This window comes from Anser brachyrhynchus (genome assembly GCF_964034855.1).
Source record: "Anser brachyrhynchus genome assembly, chromosome: 5".
NCBI classification, from domain to species: Eukaryota; Metazoa; Chordata; class Aves; order Anseriformes; family Anatidae; genus Anser; species Anser brachyrhynchus.
The window spans coordinates 27825890-27844870 of record NC_137699.1 but is presented as its reverse complement, the minus strand read 5'-3'; the positions used below and the strand labels follow the sequence as shown (position 1 = coordinate 27844870).

The 18981-nt window shown below is 37.7% G+C and overlaps 1 protein-coding gene across 32 annotated transcripts in view; it reads right to left on the bottom strand.

Moving 5' to 3' along the window:
* GPHN (gephyrin) overlaps positions 1–18981 on the bottom strand; it is a 285375-nt gene that overhangs the window by 186585 nt on the left and 79809 nt on the right. For 29 of the 32 annotated variants that reach the window (XR_013952182.1, XR_013952183.1, XM_080595302.1 and 26 more), the window contains exon 2: positions 14158–14236. Coding sequence is in view for 30 of the 32 variants with exons in the window: in XM_080595302.1 (XP_080451428.1) it covers positions 14158–14236 (79 nt within the window). In the remaining 2 variants the exon portion in view is untranslated. Of the gene's footprint in view, positions 1–14103; positions 14237–18981 lie in introns of all 32 variants that reach the window. The other 3 variants (XM_080595304.1, XM_080595319.1, XM_080595322.1) reach the window with 1 other exon arrangement.

Here is an 18981-nt window from a genome sequence, read left to right as displayed (position 1 = left end):
AACTAATCAGACCATTGCTTCCACTGAAAACCTAACGGCCAGGTCTAGAGAGTCAGTAGACTAACAAACAGACAGAAGACTCCAGATTTTTTTTCTTAAAAGATTCACCCCTCACTCCATGTAGAACAGAACGGGTAGATTTTTACTAGGTTATTTTAAAATAGGCTGTATTGTCAGCTATATTTGCATCTAAACAATATCAGGACAAATAGCAGTGCTATTCCTCCACAACAGCAGTCATTGCTTTAGCTCATATTTCCTCCAGTCATATCACCTGACTCTAAATGCTCACTGATGCATAGTAATACCGCGGATAAGTGTCAAGACGTGTTTCACAGCTGCAGAGCCTCCATACCTTAAGCTGCTAAGAATGCACGCTTCTCCAAGTTCAGTAGTGTTCTTCAGAGGGGAGAAACACAATTACCAGTACACATTTAGTTATCTTTATAAATCCGACAATAATTATAGTAAATGACTTTTAAAAAAACACATGACTTTTCATGCAATGAAGCTTAAATTACAGGTGTGTTATTAAGAACAGAATATCCTCTTTTATCTTAATCAAGGAAAATTAAATATTCAGTAGAAGTGTCCTCTAACAAACCTACTTGTACCAAATTCAAAATAATTTGTCGTGAATAAATACAATGTGGCAGGATCCTTTTATAAATGAAAGAAAGTCAAAGCTGATTACCTGATACCTGAAAAATGTTCATTCCATGGTTACCTTTCTGTTGTGTCTATTAACTCATATTTCAGCTTTACAGGAGAGCACAATGACTCTAATTCTGCCCAACACACCATTAACCTGTACAGGCTGCAGGTGGATTTTAAAATTTCAAGTTGAGTTTATGCTGACAGGAAATAAATTATATTCAATTTTCATTTGTAAAATGAACTGTGTTTGGAAATAAAAAGATGAAGAAACAATGATGCAGTGGGAATAATACACAGATTCTGTTGGTAATATAAAATTATGATCTTGCAGCTATTAATTATTCTGTGAAAGATAAGGCAGTGATACACGGTTGTTTGGAAGGTACTTATTTTTGCTTTAAACAATTTCTGGTTTTAAAATTTTTGCCTACGCACACATAAGCGATTTAAGTTAAGCACTAACTGGGGATTTTTGCTGACACTCTTTACAGAATGGCCAAAGACTGAACAGGTTGTGAAAACCAAAGTAGGCCAAACATACTGTACATGTCAAAGCTGAAGCATACTGACAGGCTCTTCATTTTTTTGTGGCCTATAACTGTCTCACATGCAACAACCAAGAGGTCCATTAACAGGCAAACAGTATGCAACAGGCATGTGTACTTTGCTGGAGAAGACATGAAAGGAGAAATACAAGCAAAGCATCTGATGATTCCTATCTCTGTGGTCTTATCTGCAGTTGACTTGCTCCAAAAATCGTTTCAAACTGTGAACTTCGAGATTCTCCCCATAGTACTTCCTGCAGCCAGGGAGTACCTACAAAATTTCCAACCCAGAAAAAGTTATCCGCAACTCACCATATTCATCTTCTAAACAATTCAAACAATACTGGAGTTTTATTGACTCTTCCTGTCCCCCTTCTAAAACCAGCTGAGGAGCTCTAATATAGAAACACTTCAGGAAGCTTCCACAGTATTGCAGAAATCTGTTTTAGAGAGCAATGAAGTCTATAACACAACTTTGCACCAAATAACTTTAAAGTTAAGCATAAAGCACTAGCAGCCTTCTCATTAAAATAAATTAAAATAATAATCTGAACTCTGAACAGCTACTAGCAACAGCCATCTGAATGATGCATTCTAATGCAAGCTTGCTAATTATTTTTACTATGTTCATTACCTCTTTTGGTAGGATTCTAGGTAGGGGTTTGATTAACAAATGAACTATTAAAAGTAGCAGATGAAGGAATAAAAAAAATCTCGGGTCTGTCTATCTGTTATTTTCAGACAGCTATAGCAGCATCCCACATCAGATCACAGCCAACTCTGTACCACAATGAGGATGGCACCGAGCCACAACTAATAAACCATGCTGAGAGGGAAAAACCGTGTTGGCTGGTGCTCAGCATAAGGACTTCTATGTTACAGACAGCTCACAGTACAGACAGAGCACCTTTATACTTGCTTATCATTATTTGGCAAAACGGTATATGACAGTATATGATTTAAATTAATTATACAATTTAAATAATATGTATATAATACGCTGCATGTTATAACAGTGTAATCAGAAACAGTGTGCTAACTTTTCCACAAGAATGATTTAAATGAAAAGCTTTATACAAACAAATTCTCTGCTAAGGAAATTTGACTCATTTATACCAGTTTGAGATCTTTCTAACAAAACTTGGTTAAGAACTACTTGGTAACTCACCGGTGGAAGATTTTCACCAAAATATGCAATTCAATTACAGTGAAAACATTTGTGCATCATAACATTTTTAACAAGGTTTCTCAGTGAAAGGTTTTAAGAACACATTGGGATGAAATCAAGTATTACATTTTCTTTTGCTTATGCAGTTTAGTTTCATGTTCAACATTTCACTCATTTTTACTAGCCAAGTACAAAATATTTATCGCTGAGTTTATCTACTTTTCCCTTCCTTATGGACTTCGGGCTTGCTTGGTATTTTTAGCCCCATTTGATCCCTTAAACACTTAAGTTATCCACTCAGTATTTCTCTTCATCACAAGCAGCACTGAACAAACACACACACACATCACTATTAGATTTTTTATATCAATAACAGTTGTAAAACAAAATCTAGTCTTATTTCTTGACTTATCTTTCTCTTTGAAAGCTAATCAATAGTACCGGCCAGAGAAAGTGTTATTTTCTACTACCTGAAAACATGAACTCTAGCTATGAAATTGAGTGTTTAGAAAGGCTCTTGATTATTAGGTATTGGTCAGTGTGACTCACTTTTAACAATTTCTCCAAGTCCAATCTCTGCCTCCTGTCCAGCACAAAACCTTTCAACCTTTATCTTCCTTTTCTCAAGGCTGAGGAACACACAGAACAATACTATTCCCCAGTGATTGGGAGATTTTTCTCCTGTAGCCTCATACTGCAAGAGATGGCTTCTTTTTTTCCCATTAGATTGTTAGCAGAGCACCCTCAAAAGATGGAAAAGAGGTAGACCTGCTGCTGAGCTCAACAAAGTGACCTATCAGGCTATGGACCAGTCAGTAACTTGAGCTGGTATTTTTGTCCAAGTATTTTTAAAATGTAGGAGCAACAGACGCAGATGTAAAATCTGAATAGTGCAGATAGGTATCAGGTATATATGGATGGTATATTTGAACATTCAGTCCTTTTCCAGAGTAACAGAATGTCAAAAGATTTTCTATGACAGTGTTTCCTCAAGAGCAGCCTTTCCAGAGATAGGACAGGTACCATGATGGAGTTCCTGTTTGCTGACGGAAAGGCCATTACTTCTGGAAAATGTACACCATTACTTCTGGAAAATGTCCTTGTCATAAAAATTTCAGGGGGCTGCACTTTGCCATTACTGAATTCATCTGCATCTCAGGAAACACATACTCCTTTGGGATACTGTAATTGTAGAAACTAATGATGCCTACCTCTGTGTATATACTTACAGTCACAGCTCTCACCCAAACACATTGTTTCAAAATTTGCCCTCCATAGTATTTTTGAATAATTTTTGATCAACAATTGCTGAGCTGTTGTTGCTACTCCACTGACACTTCTAGTGGGTTTCTGAAACCCACTGGATAGGAGGTGTGTGGATGAGGCTCTAAGGGACATGGTTTAGTGATGCAACTTGGTAGGTCAGGTTGATGGTTGGACCTGATGATCTTTTCCAACCTAGATGATTCTGTGATTACAGGTGACGATACGGTGAGACAACAGCTTGCTGTTATGGTATCTAATAATCTGGGAAAGTAAGAACTGGTAGAGTCTGCAGCTACTGCACTGCCTTGTGCAGCAGAACAAAACTTGTAGAAAGATCCAACACTTAATATGCCCAAGTAGCAAAAAAAAATAACAGTCTTGAGAAAGCTCTGTATATACGCCACTACTACTAATGAAGAGGAACATTGAGAGAGAGAGAAAGAAAGAAAAAAAAAATGTGAAGAATAAACACCCCTCTAATAAATTAAGGAAGTCTCAGCTAATACGGGAGGGCAGTTCTCATTATTCTGTCTATCCACAGCTGAAGAAAATGAGGTCTTGGACAGAAATAGTTCTAATTAATCTAAAGAATATTAAGAACTGATAAAATTGGTTCGTTGGGGAATGAAAGTAATTCCAATCTTCAGCTGCGATGCCACTAAAACAAATTTTAAGAGAAGACACTTAACAGAGACTGCATTACAGAAATAGAAAGAAAAAGGCATTTCTAAGTATTGCTAGCATTGCCACAGATTAGTTCTATCCCTTTACAATATGTCAGTGTATTAAGCTATGCAGAAATATCCAAGTTGGAGTTAATGGAAAGCTTGGATACTGATAACCATGCAGCCATGGTGAGACTGAAGTCAAAAGTTATGACAAGACCTTCCTGAGAAGCCTGCTACTCATTCAGTCTATGGTAGCAATGTGTTGCTGGAATCACATGACTACTATCAATATTTGTAAAATAGCTTCTGTGTATCTACATATGCTGCTCTGCACACGAAGTTTGTTCCCTCATTTACACCATGAAAATAAGTGTACCAAATCAAAGGTAATAAAACTTGTGACCAGCTCCTGTGCATGATAAGCATTTCTAAGCTTCACATAAAACATAATCAAACCCTTTTGTTTAGCACAAAGAATAAACTGGCTAAATAGATTAAAAGGCTCGAGAGTGCAAGGGCTACAGTGCTGACTAGAGTTTGAGGTGTGTGTAGGAGAAGGCAGCACAAGAGGAACTGCAAATGGTACCCTGAAGGGAGACAAAAGAAAAAAAAAACAACTCCTAAGCATGGAATTCACTCAGCTATAGCTGGGGGGTCTCTGAGCAAGAACTTGAGCTGATTATGTCTTTTCCAACTAGGTTTAGAAAAACTTGGGAGTATTTGTGTTTCGTATATGTATATTCAAAATGCTCTGCTAAACCATGCAGGCAGAAGCAGGCACACTTCACAATGTGACTAAGAAAGTAGCAAAAAGTGAAGAAGTTCTTAGTTTTGATTTCATAAATATACACTTCACAAAATTCTTACACAATGCAGAACTGAATGTTCTGTAGAACTGCAAAATATTTAAAATTTAAATTGATTTGAAACCTTCAAATCTTTAATAGTTCATCTACTACAAATGCTTATGTATAAGCAAAATAATGAAGTACACATGCATACTCCAACTACTGGAACATTAATTATCTTACCTTTTGGCCACAAATTCATTCCTTGAGGACGTAGTTTTGACGCTGCAAACTTTTGAAAAACAATGCAGAGCCTACCGTTAAAAATATGAATCAGTCTGTCAAGAGTCTTCCTTCATCCACCCACACTGCGAACGGCCCTTGAAAGCTATCTGCCTAAGGCTCGTGGCAGGCAGCATTCACTCCTTAGCCAAGAAGAGGTACACCAAAACATACAAACTGTGTTTCTTTGCATTTTTCTTGCTTTTTTGTTTTCAGAAGGAATTCAATGCTGAAAGATACCGAGATAACGCTTTTTTTTAAAGCCAATTGTATCCAAATAATAGTCTCTAGATATGCCCAACTAACTTAAAAAATAAAGGACAGTTTCAAGATTAATGAAAACATAAATACATCCTTAAATTTTTCATAATAGTTTGCACTCTGGAACAGAAACCTGAAATATAATAGGATGACACTCCTGAAGCCTCTAATTTTGCCCTGAAAATCATGGAGGTTTAGATGAAAATGAAGTTCTAATGAAACTGTTAGGATTTGTTGAATTAAAATGTATTCAAATCTAATTTTCAGAGCACTGCAGATGTGGTAAAACACGCATAACACAGAGTTTCCTGAAGGATATGCACACAAAACCGGCACAGCCAGAGCTACAGGCATGGTACAGACACAGCAGCTGCTTGTGCTACTGCACTCTGCTTCACAGCCATCAACAATGCAGCCATCTCAGAACCACCGTGCCAAAAATCTTTCCATCTCACTGCCTTGTCCCTATAGCGAGTGTCTTTCCAGGCTCTCTTAGATAAGTGTGGTGGTGTGGATTTTGTCTTTTTTTTTTTTTTTAAATGTGAGCAGGAAAGAGAAGTTTCCGCTAAAAATAATCTTTACTTTTGAAGCACATTTGTATCTTTCAGCACATGGCTTGGAAAAATGGAACACAGTAGTGAAAAAGACCCAACCAATAAATAAAATATTTTTTAAAATAAAATAAAATCACAGAAACAAATGCAATATGGCTTGTTAAAATGGAGAAAATGAGACATTCCAGTTTTGTATTTTGGCATTTAATAGTCCTTCCATCATCTATTTTGTTGTTGAACACTTGCTATTGAATGTCTCGACATATGGTACCAAGAGCATGGTATAGAGCATATTAATCGTACAGAATGCTTGTGACAACGAGAGCAACATACTAAATGAAGATGGGAGAAAGAGATCTCTCAATGTGTATTTTTTAAATGCGTAATTCAATCATGGTCAGTCAAACAACACTCAAGAGCACCCTGAATTTTCTAATATAATCGACTATCTGAAAATGACAACAAAAATAAGTTTCTTGGAAACAGTGCTTTTCCAGCCAAAATTACGACTTTACAGATAAGATACATTATCACATCCAAATTCAATAAGCAAAAAAAAATAAATAGAATATTCTATTAGAATATTTTTTTATTAAAATACTATGAATGGGATGAAATTGGAAGTAAAAATAGAGATGCTGCAGCTAAAGAAAAAGCAAAAAGCTTAAAAAGGAATTATTAAAGTGTAAAGGAAGCATTTAATGTTGTAGTATGACTGTGTTTCTTTGAAATAACTGTGCAGAAAGTGAGCTGAGGTAGTTTTTGAATCCTTGATGTGTCAGTTTGAACATCAAGGCTATCACCATCCATAGAAAATACACTTATGCCCTGGTTATGCTTGTGTTGTTTGTATGTTAGCACAGATAAAGGGGAAAGGCATTAAGTGAAGAATCCATGGTAAAATTCAAATTATATTAAAGGATGGTAAGAAAAGTGTACAGGAAAACAACACAAGGATTACTGTGTGATATACTTCTTCCTTCTTAAACCACCGTCTGTATAGGCTTCTGTTGTACAGTCCTAAAAATAAAGTGATTTTAAGAGTCCCAGAGAACAAATGATGGCAGGACAACTCTAATTCAGAAAGTAATCTAGAATTTAAGTTTGAGTAGTATTGTATAAAAGCATAAAAACATCTCCGAGCAGCAATTTTCTGTATCTCAATGGCAGAATCATTAGTGAGATGTGGGGCAAAGGCTTCCTTTACATCTGAAGCCAGGTCTTGTGTTGCATTCTTTCAGCAGCAGCTGATCTGTTTCCCTGCTAACTTCATCTATACTGCAGATATGTACACAAATTTCATAGAAGCCTTCTCTAATTAAGACACTCCCTTCAAGTATTTACAGCTTTGGCAAAATGTATCCTGTCCTACAAAAAGACTTATGTCCGGGAGTCAGCTCACAATTGATTTTCAGAAGAAAAAGCATTTCAGAAGAGCAGTTAGTCATTTTTAGTGGTGAGGTTAGAGGAGAGAATTTTTTTTCACTGTAATAAATTATTACAACTCCTGTGCCGAGAGTGTCTCCATTACTAGGAGTTCCAAATTTAACTTGAGCCGTGTCGGGGAAGCCTGCTCTACTTTCAAGGACAAGTCTTTGCTGACCTCATAGAAAAATGTTCCAAGTTCACATGTGCTCCATTTCTTATGAAATTTACTATGCCTGCAATAAGAATATGAGAACTGCCACACCAGCTCATTCTAGGGGTCAACACAACTCAGTACCCTCTTTCTGGTGTTGAGAAACAAATGCTTAGGGAATAAATACAACATGGAGCATTACCTGTCCTCCGGTACACACTTCCTGCCTCTTGCCATCTTCAGTTCACGAGCTTTGCATGCACATGATTAATAGCTACAGCAGGTATATCAATCGAATCTCTTTTTTTATCTATCATTTATACTCCAGACTTCCACATGATGTTACCTCAAATATGAAATATTCAGTTCTGATACACTTAAGTATGTGCGTTTATTCATTTTAAACCTGCTGTCTGAAGTTCTTCCTGTCACAATTTTTGAACTGTACAGTGAATAGCTGTCTCTTTGGCTTTTTTTTTCCTTTGTGCTATTCATTCTGTGTACCTCCACCACAAGTTGTTTCTTAGTTAAGGTGAAACATTCTAGTCTATTTAATCTCTCTTTGTGTGGAAGCGGTACCAAATCTTCTGCATATGAAGAAGCTAGTAAATCTCCCTAACTGCTGCTGATCTGTTTGTTCCAACAAACAACATTTATCCATTTATAACTTGGTTTCAGAACAAATCAGAGAAAAGAAACATTTCTTCAGACAGCTCCACTAAAGAGAAATGCATTTGATTTAAAACCTCCTCATTGCACAGAAGATGACCAGTCACAGATCCCACAAGCACAGGAGTTTCCTGGACACATTTAGGGAGAGGCCCTAGGCTACGGCACTTCAGGCAGTGCCAGCAGAGAAGGGATGAGCCCGTGGCAGGGAGGCAACAACCCGCTCCTCGCAGCAACGCATCCCAGGCCAGGCTCAGCCCCGGGGCTGTTCCACAGCAACTTCTTCAGCTCCTTGATCGGCTCAGCAATTTCTGAATTGCAGGCTACTGCGGAGCGCTGCTGCAGTAAACAGAAGAAAATTCTTTTGTAGAATTTGGAAGCCGTATGAGGAGAGCAGACAAGTTTCTCCTGCATGTAGCTAATATTGGTAGATAAAATTGACTTAGACCTTTAAAGAGGTTAGAGAAGACTCCTTTGGGGCAAGCTGTAAAAAAAAAAGTAGCTTGAAAGTTACTAAGTGCTTAAGAAAGGTAGGTATTTTTGTGACATTCTGCTTTGCCACAGACTGCAAAGGTTTTGCTTCAGATGGATTAAACATTGCTATAGGTTTATGAGCCATTAAGCCTAAAGAGCCGTAGAAAAATGCATGCAACACGAGCAATTTTTGCTACAAACTGCCAAGGACACTTGCACGTTGAGAAAATTGTTTTCTTAAAGTGTAATATAGAAGATCTGACAAGTGGTTTTCTCTCGAATAATCAGTATGCCTAAACAGCGAGCCCCTTGTGAAACATTTGTAGGAAACACTTGGGGACTTGTTCATACAGTTGTGGGTAAAAATCATCAACTGCTAGACAGCTTCCTTCAAGTGAAGACACTGTCAAATTTTACATCCACAGACTTAACGCTGTATTTATCAGGTCTCCAACCTACAGTACAGCTTACGTCTTCAGTGAGATAAATGATCAGAGCTCTTCAAGAATTACTTTCTTCATCTTCGGAGGACTGGCTCTCAGTCATTAAGATTGAGTGACAACTTCTAATACTCTCACAATTCATTCCCAAAAGATGTATTTTATGTGAGGAGAAACTAGGTACAACAAGGCAGTGACAAAGACTTCTGTAAGACTTCTTCTGTGTTCTACCATGGACAAATGGAATTCAGTGTTCATCCAGGAGTTTCTGACACAGACCTGTTAAACTCCTGGATTAATATTTTGGTTGTCTTTCTAATACAGTTACATTGAGGGTGAATAACATTTGCTTCTCACAGCTTTTACAGAGGCAAAAAAAAAAAAAAGTTTCTGCAGTACATAGGTATGAAAACAACTTCGGGTCTCCTGTCTGAAGTTACCTATTATTTCCTTTTTTGACTTATATCCCATCTTTTCATTAAAGTCAGCTAATCCGAAGGAGATACAAAACACAGTTCAGATGCAATGTCAGTTTGCCTAGAAGGAAGGAAATTATTCAGGATCTCTTAGATCTTGTTTATCTCAAAGAATCTCTTAAGATGTTCCTAAAACGAATGCATATCAGTGAATGTATGTGGCAGCAGTTACTGAAGTGCATGGAAAGTTTAAAAGCATTTTCCTTTTTGTACAGACAAGTATTTTATAAACTGTGTGTCTACATATAGGCTACAGCTGAAAGGAACATCTCATAAAGTGACCAAAAGAGCTAAAACTTGGCAATGTCTTCACCTAGATTTTCTGCTTGAAGTAGGTGGAGGTATAAACCTAATCCTCTAACGACCTGATGGTTCATGCTTCAGAGATGCATCTGAAGTAACTTACAGTTAGAAGAAATTTAGTAGTAACGAACCCAGGAGGAATTTCAGGAGGCCATACTGAATGCTATCTAGCCCATTTTTCTTCTCCATCCTCACTGCTCAGAAGGAGCGGGAGAAAGAGGGCAGCCTTCAGTCCGCTCCTAAGCAAGGAACAAACTGAACTGCTCAACTTTCTGTCTTTACTTGAGCACCAGCTTGAGGAATTCTGCCTTGCTACAAAGCCTCAAGGATTTCCCCACAAGATCATGACCTTGCTAGCATCTTAGGCTGTTCCACTGCATTTTACCTCAGCCCAACATAGTTTGAAGAACATCTGCACCATCATGTAAGAACAACCAGTCTGCTTCCTCCAATTACGCTGCCTGTCTGCAGCTCTGCTGTGTAGGACCATTCATGGAAAGACACCTATAGTCTCCTCATGTAGATAAAGCTCCCCTTATGTAATACAGAATTTTAAATATCTTTTCCGTGTTACTTGAATGGTAGGCAGGGCTGGAGTGCATGCATCATCTACGCTAAATCACAGTCTTGAATGCTCATACCAACATGAAGTTACCTATATAGCAATCATACTAAGTTCTACCTGGTTTTTGGTTGTATTAACTGTGCTGATTCTAAACTACCAGAAAACACTCCTTTTTCGTAGAAGAAAGGAAAAAAATTGCCCTTCCAGTTCTCTACACATATATAACATCAGATATACAGAGACTGTAAGCTCTCCCTGACATTCTCAGAAATAGATTACAGTTTCTTTACCGTCCTGACATTTAGAATTATTTTCAAACTATCCAAGCAATCTCATCTGCTACAAAGTGAGTTAGTTCTTCCTCATCAGCCCCCAAAAAACAATCTCTAATAATTTGTATATTCTGTAGGCAATTTTTACTTTCTCTTTTCCGCTGTTGTTCTCTAAATGAAATAACATGTCACGCACCGCACTTTGTCTTCTCTTGCTGTTCTCCTACACACCTCTGTATCTTAAAGTTTTGTTTCCAAAACTGGCTGTTGTATACAGCAACATCAGCTTATGCAATGAATAAAGAATAGCAGTGAACTCTCAAATGAGCTTTCCAGTTGAGCTTCTAATCAACTTTTTGTTGAAATTCAACTTTTCTGTAATTAACTACAAAATGAGATTTAAGTGTAATGTTGTTGCATGCTTCCTCCTCCCACAGTGACTCAGTAACTCCACATTTTGTTTATTTGATAAGTTTGTTTCTTTTTTTTCTTAAGCAGCATTTCTATTTTCATTGACAGAGTAAGATACATACAAATAGAAAGAGAGGTTCAGTCTCCTAATTTGGGCAGCAGAGCCTTCATTACCCATGATGACAGAATTGAAAGCAGATCAGGTTTACAGAGTCCAGACAGTTCTAGCTGGGAAATCAATTAAAAAAAAAAAAAAAAAAACCCTACCCTGATAATTAAGCACACTTGATATAAATCAGACACTAATCCAAAAACCCTACAATGCTATCAGTACAGACACTCATTTCAATGTAAAGCCACACTTTAAGCCCTACAGAAAAAGAATCCATTTGACAGCTTTCTGCAATAACAGAAGAGAAATTCTGTCTGTGATAGAGCTAAAAGTGACAAACAAGGGAGGTGCCAATACAGTTTAGAAAACTGTAACAAACAGCTAAGTCTCACAAGAGATGGACACTATTCAAAATGTATTGTACAAGATGTATCAAACCATCCTAATAGAAAAACACTTAAACTTTTTTCTGATACTATGCTCTAGGCATATTATATTGTATTTCTACCTTGACTGCAAGCCTATCTGCTCTTAATGAGCTCCTGTTAAAAGTATACGCTAATCAAGTATTTATATACTAATTAATCTAGAATCTCTTGCACTTTCTTTGTTAAACTACTTTATTAGTGTCATACATTACTAATGTACTCCAAACCTTTTAAGTGGCAGAGGTCTTCACAGAGAGAGCACCAGATTTTTTTTATGTAAATCTGATGTTGGTATCTGATATGAGATTACAAAGAAAAGAGGCAGTTGATCTACAGTCAGAGTGAATGAGCACCAAAGAAATCCTAAACTGTAGATATTAAACTGTTAAAGAGGATGAACTAAATGTTATTTTGTTATTTAACCACTGCAGGTGAAACTTTTAGCCAAGTACTCTAAAGCTTTAAAATAAACTTTATTTTATTTCAGAAAAGGTTAAAATATCTCTTTGACTGACAGTCATTCTTCAGCCCCATATTGTCCTTTTGCATTTCTCTTGCACCATGAAAGATTCAGAAACCATGGCACCTTAAAGTCGGCTACAAAAGGCTGGGCTGAACAATACAGCCTTACATGTTGGATTACTTCTTTGTATTCGAAGTCTCATTCACACAATTACAACATTTCGCAAGAACTTTTAATAGGCACTCAGTATTACAACTGCAAGAATGTCAATTTGGAAAGACAAAACCAAGTATATATAGTCCTATCATTAGGCAGAAAGAAGTAGACTTTTCTTGCATTATTTCCTGTCATACAATAGAAATGTCATAACAGTCCTTGAGAACTAATGGAAGTTTTTTGACTGTATCCAATCTTTCAAAGTCAGTGATAAAAAGGGGTACTTTGCAGTCACTTACGCTTCTGTCATAAGCAACAGAAATCCATTTATTTTATTTTATGGGTTATAATAATATATTGCAATTTTCATGTAAACTATGTTCAGGAAAGGAAACTGGAAGATTTCATCACTTTCTGTAAATGGCATGGAAAATCATCATTCTACACCAAATGCAATGAAAGTAACTTTCTGAAGGTAATCTCCACAGGTGCAAAACCAAAACTGTGTGCAGCATGTAAGCCTACTTGCAGCTCAAAACAACACATAAAATTATCAAAGGGAAAATAAAACACCTCAAAGACAAACTTTGGTTGAAAATGAAGTCCTTCAATTTTGACACTTAAAACTTAGTAAATTATCTAAAAATTACTTCTTTTATTCATTCTGTGAATCTCAAGCAACAATTCTACTTGTCCCCTGTACTTCTATCATTTCAGAAGCATAAATTATCATATATTAAATATACTACATAAAAATTTCCCAATAATGCACGTATGCATGCATAATGCCATTTATCTGTATCAGTGTGACAGAACATTCTGCATCCACTTCAATTACTAAAAATCACCTGTAACAGAAACAAGATGTCAAATATGCCCTATTTTCTACTGCTGTACAGGCTCCAACATGTTAGGACTCACTGAGGAATGCACTATTCTTCCTGTTAAAAAGACGTGATTTTTTCCTTTCCTTCCCTCCACAACAGGTGGTACACTTGGGCACACTAGCAAGAACATTTTCAGCCAGTACTAAAATTAACTGAATAGAATAAACAAAGGTTTTATAAAATTCAAGTCTAGCTCAGAGCTCATGAGATTGAATTTTATTTTAGAGGAAGATGCCACACAGATGAAGACCACTAGTCTTGCCACGGGGTAAAAAAAATAGATCATCCATATACTTGAATCAAAATAAGTAGTGGAAAAAGGAATGAGTATCAGCTGTATGTAATCAGGTACAAAGAAAAAAAATCTTAACATTAAGATAACTGACAATAACATAATTATCCAGTAATCTCCTGGTGGCTCCTACTTCAACAAAGAGGGGTGACAATGTACATATAGTTCTTCCACAGAAATACTTGGACATACAATCTGTTTCCTCTGGTGATTGCTCTTTGTACCCTTTACTGTATGTGCTCGCTGGATGTTAGCTCATGATCAGAAGTAGATAGAAAACATGGTTTTAATATGTGGCTGTATTAAAGTCTAACAACTTGGCAAGCATGTTATCACTAAAGCAGTAAGTGTACATCATACTACTGATATAATTACAAAACTACTCACAATGATATCATGAAGAAGCTTTTCTTTGCTTAGCAATAAGAGCCAGATACTCACAAAGAAGGGTCTTGGACCAGATCTTTAAGGTTTATCCCACTACGATCCTCGGCAAGGTTCCTGAAGCAACTGTCACTCACTAAAAAAAATAGAAATAAAATTAAAAAACAAAACAAAACAGAGAAACGAAAGAGGTGGAAATTTAAGAATGAAATGTGGTTCTGTTGATTAATAATCTTTTTGTGTGTTGGGTGTAATTTGACACTCACATAGGAAGTCTGATTTTCAGCAACATTTCACTTAATTTTAAGGTAAGTCAACTGAATGGGAAGTGATAAGCAATATATCACAGATTACACAGCAATAAGCAGCTTCAAGCTAGTGTCCTTAATACTTCTACATTTGCATGTACAGGAAGTCTCAAATGCAACCCTGGATGCACAATATACACAGATACCGACACACTTAGCAGGAGAATCCTTAATCATGCATGGTTCTGTATTCTTTAGCTAATCAGAAACAGTGAGCTGCTATGTGTTTAACATTGTAGATTACAATCGTTCATGGGTTAGATGTTCAATATAAGCAACTGCCAAAACAGTCAGTTAAGAGCAAAAATTTATCTAAATGGCTTATAATCAACTTACAAAGTTCGTATGAAACAGCCTTGTTTACTGCAACAATTAAAGAAACTGCAACACAGTAAATTTCACAAAAGTCTAAAAGAATATTAGTGTGTTTTTGTTTTCTTCACTACACAAAAAAAAAGACATGATTCACCCCTGAAACTCCAAATCCTTTCTCTTTGCTAACTGTATTAGCACAGGTACTCTGTTCACACATGGGCTCGTTTCTCTCAATGTGACAGTCAATTTAAGAGGTTGAAAGAAAGTACTGGTACGAATGCTCTAATAAATCAGCATTAGTTCAAAGGAGTTACAGTTATTTCTGACTACAACGAACTTTCTGAAGAACACAGAGGTTGTGATACGGCAAAATCAGTGTAAAGATCAATTTGCCATAATTAGCAAGGTAATCTGACAGACCAAGGGAAGTTCGTGAAGAAATGCACTACTGGTCGCTTTCCAATGCAGAACACAGCCTCTCTTACAGTTGACGAAAGGGAATGCATTTCAAATCATCTGCAAAAAGCACATGTTCCTACTTCTCTCTAATTATGATACTCTCTCCAATTTACATCTATGAGTATTCATGTGCATTCATGTTCCTCAACACCGAAAAAATGCACGTCGTTCCCAAAATATGCTCTTTATTTGCAAAGAGTACGATGCACACCGTGACAGCCCCACCAACCCACTACAAAACTGCAAAGCGCTTGTACCAGCCAACCCTCAGCTTGTACCCTCACTGCTGACGCGCCTCAGGAGCCTGAAGTCTGTCAGCCTGCTGGGAAAGGCCTGCTGGAGGACAGAGCTCCTGAAGAAAGGGCTGGGGCAGGGGGGGTTCTCTCACACGGCCTGACAGCTAACAGTACATGACAATAATAACAGACATACTTGTAAAGTGTTGATAACATTCAAGTTTACCTGCTTGGCACCTCAACGCTGTAACGGCCAGGGATCCCAGAAAGGCCGGCAGGACACCCCCCCGCCAAGGCCGCTGAGGAGGCGCTGAGGTAATTGCCTCTCAGCCTCAGGCTTACAGCAGCTGCTCGTGCCAACAAAATTCAGGACTCCTGGCTTCTTCCTCTAGAGACAACTTACTCATTACCACTACACTAAACTGAAATTTAACTGCAGCGCTAGCAGGAGCTACTTACCTTGCCAGGGAAGCTCCCCATGAACATCCTGGGCCTTCAGAAATGTTTGATTTCCATGCCCACTACTTCATGGAACCCAAGAGTCTCGAATATAAAGTCTCAAACTGCTGAGCTAAAGGAGCAAGTCAGGGAGCAGTAGACTCACAAGCAACCTATACTCTAGATTTTATGGAAGAAAAAAAAAAAAAACACATCTAAGGGGATTAGTCTGTATTTGTCTCTTGTCAAGTTCAGCAACAAGACAGGAAGCAAAACATCCTGCCTACTGACTGGTCCTAAATCTGACACTAGTAGTGTACTGACATGTCTCCTATGCCAACACTACACAGCGTGAACAGCAACAATAGCCTATCATGTTTTGGTCACTACTGACAGATCAAACATTTCTAACACATTAAATAAAAGGCCAACAGCATCCTGGCTTGTATCAGAAACAGTATGGCCAGCAGGACTATGGAAGCAATTGTTCCCCTGTACTCGGCTCTGGTGAGGCCGCACCTCGAGTACTGTGTTCAGTTTTGGGCCCCTCGCTACAAGAAGGACATGGAGGTGCTCGAGAGAGTCCAGAGAAGGGCAACGAAGCTGGTGAGGGGTCTGGAGAACAAGTCTTACGAGGAGCGGCTGAGGGAGCTGGGCTTGCTCAGCCTGGAGAAGAGGAGGCTCAGGGGCGACCTTATCGCTCTCTATAGGTACCTTAAAGGAGGCTGTAGAGAGGTGGGGGTTGGTCTATTCTCCCATGTGCCTGGTGACAGGACGAGGGGGAATGGGCTAAAGTTGCGCCAGGGGAGGTTTAGGTTGGATGTTAGGAAGTACTTCTTTACTGAAAAGGTTGTTAGGCACTGGAATGGGCTGCCCTGGGAAGTGGTTGAGTCACCATCCCCGGAGGCATTTAAAAGACGTTTAGATGTAGAGCTTAGTGATATGGTTTAGTGGAGGACTTGTTAGTGTTAGCACAGAGGTTGGACTCGGTGATCTTGGAAGTCTCTTCCACCCTAAATGATTCTGTGATTCTGTGAAATATTTGATCTAAATGCGATGCATTTTTCTACTGTCTCCTCCAAATCTCCCTATTGAAAGTAATCACAACTATAACTGAAGATGCTATCACAATTATTCTAAAACTTTTTTTAAAAAGGAAAATAAAAAATAACAATATAAAAGTATTTCATCAGTAAAACTGTCTGTTATTTGTCTGCATATAATTCAAGCAGTTCATAAAACAAGATGTGTTTGAAATAAATGTTTAAAATGAAGGCCCAGATTTGCCAGAAGCTTTGTCTTATTTGTCTAAACTCAACCCTAATATTGTAATGCCATTTTTATGAATGAAGTTGAAAACCTCAAAGCCTTCCTCTAGTTAGCAAAACTATGCATTACCAGTATTTGCTAAAAAGACTAGCTCAAGTCAAATATCTGCATGCTTTGAAAAAGGCCTCAACTATATCTCCTCATTTTGCAGTAGTCAGAACATTGAGAAGCTGCAAATTTGCAAGCAAGCCTCTTTTTAGCCTAGTGTTGTAGCCAGAATCAGAAAACACTGATGCCTCAGATAAATATTAAAAATCTCAAACCCACTTTTAAGAATCAATAAGTTCCAAAAGTTTGGATAATATATACAAAAAAAAAAAAACCCACACCTGAAAACCAACATTTGAGTATAATTGCCAGTTAAATCACTAGCATTGCTAGCAACAGGAGAGTTTCCAGTGAAAGGAAATAATTCAGTGGAACAACGTTGGACTAACAGCTCTCACAGGAACACTTCAGAGTACTTCATCGACCTGCGTACAAGCACAGGCACGCTCCCTCATATCCTTGCAAACTCTAGCACAGGGCAAAAAACAAGTGTTCACAGTAAACAAAGGATTGAAACAGTAAAACAGAACTCTTAATGCATTTCTTACTGCCTAGGAAACTGTAAATCAACAACGGATCCTTTTTAAAAGGGGGTATACTCTGAAATATTGAATTGAAATGCAAGCCTTTTATTTTAAACAGGACTTTAACTGAAACTGTGTTTGATGATATGGCAGAAAGGTCAGAATGATCTGGCATGATCAATGGTGCTTTCAGGTCTAGGAGAAGAAAAGGCAAAAGGAAACTGCATCACTGCCACAAATTGTACTACACACACAAAGGACATGCCCAGCATCTTGTGTTTAAAGTGCAATCAGAGAGACTTTTCAATAGGAGATTTGCATGAATGCACACACAGCCCATCACAGGATTTTACTGCCTTCTTCCAAAGCTTAATGTGTGGTGGGTTTTTTAAACCCCAGGAGTTCATAAAAATTGTTATTTTAAGCAGTGTTGAGTGCACATTTTTCGTACAGATACAGAATTGCTAGCTGTTCCCCTCTGAACACACATACACATGCTACGTGGCTTAGCTTCTGGTCTGTATTACAGCCCCCCCCCCCAATACTTTCTTACAGACAAGGAGAAATGAGAATTAGTAAAAGCTCCCTAAAATGCACGGAGCACATACAATGCATATCATAGGCATAGACTGATTTGTCTCCTACCATGGAAAAACATGGTCTGAAAAACATCACACTAAGGAGAGGTCAGTAAACTTCCATGCAACAATTTGACTTCAAAGTGACTTGTTAAAGGTACCAAAACGAATGAAGAGCTTTAAGCAATAGCTCCAATTCTCCCAACTTCCCTCCTAAATTCACCTCCTGGCTTCCATTGCTGAGGTTCAGTTTCTGACCACAGTCCAGTCTTATGCCTAGGAGTAATGCAAATGAGAAGCCAGTACGGGAATTTAGTTCTCACCTGGTAATTACACTATGTACAAAATCCTGTATGAAAAGGTTAAAAACACCATTCAATACTCTAATGTGCAAAAAAAAACAGTTTACAATGGTTGTGAGACCTTCCCACTTGACATTTGTGAACTTCTAAATATACCCATATCATTTTTGCCCTTTTCTTTCCTTAAAGGTTTTAAATGAAACCACATTAAGGGAAAATGAATTGTTAGCCTGATGATTTTCAAAGTAGAAAAATACTGTTAACTCTAAGGGTAAACTAATATTTTCTTCAAGTGGAGGTAGTATGTAAGTTGTTGTGAACTTCACCCAATTTTTTTCCCCATG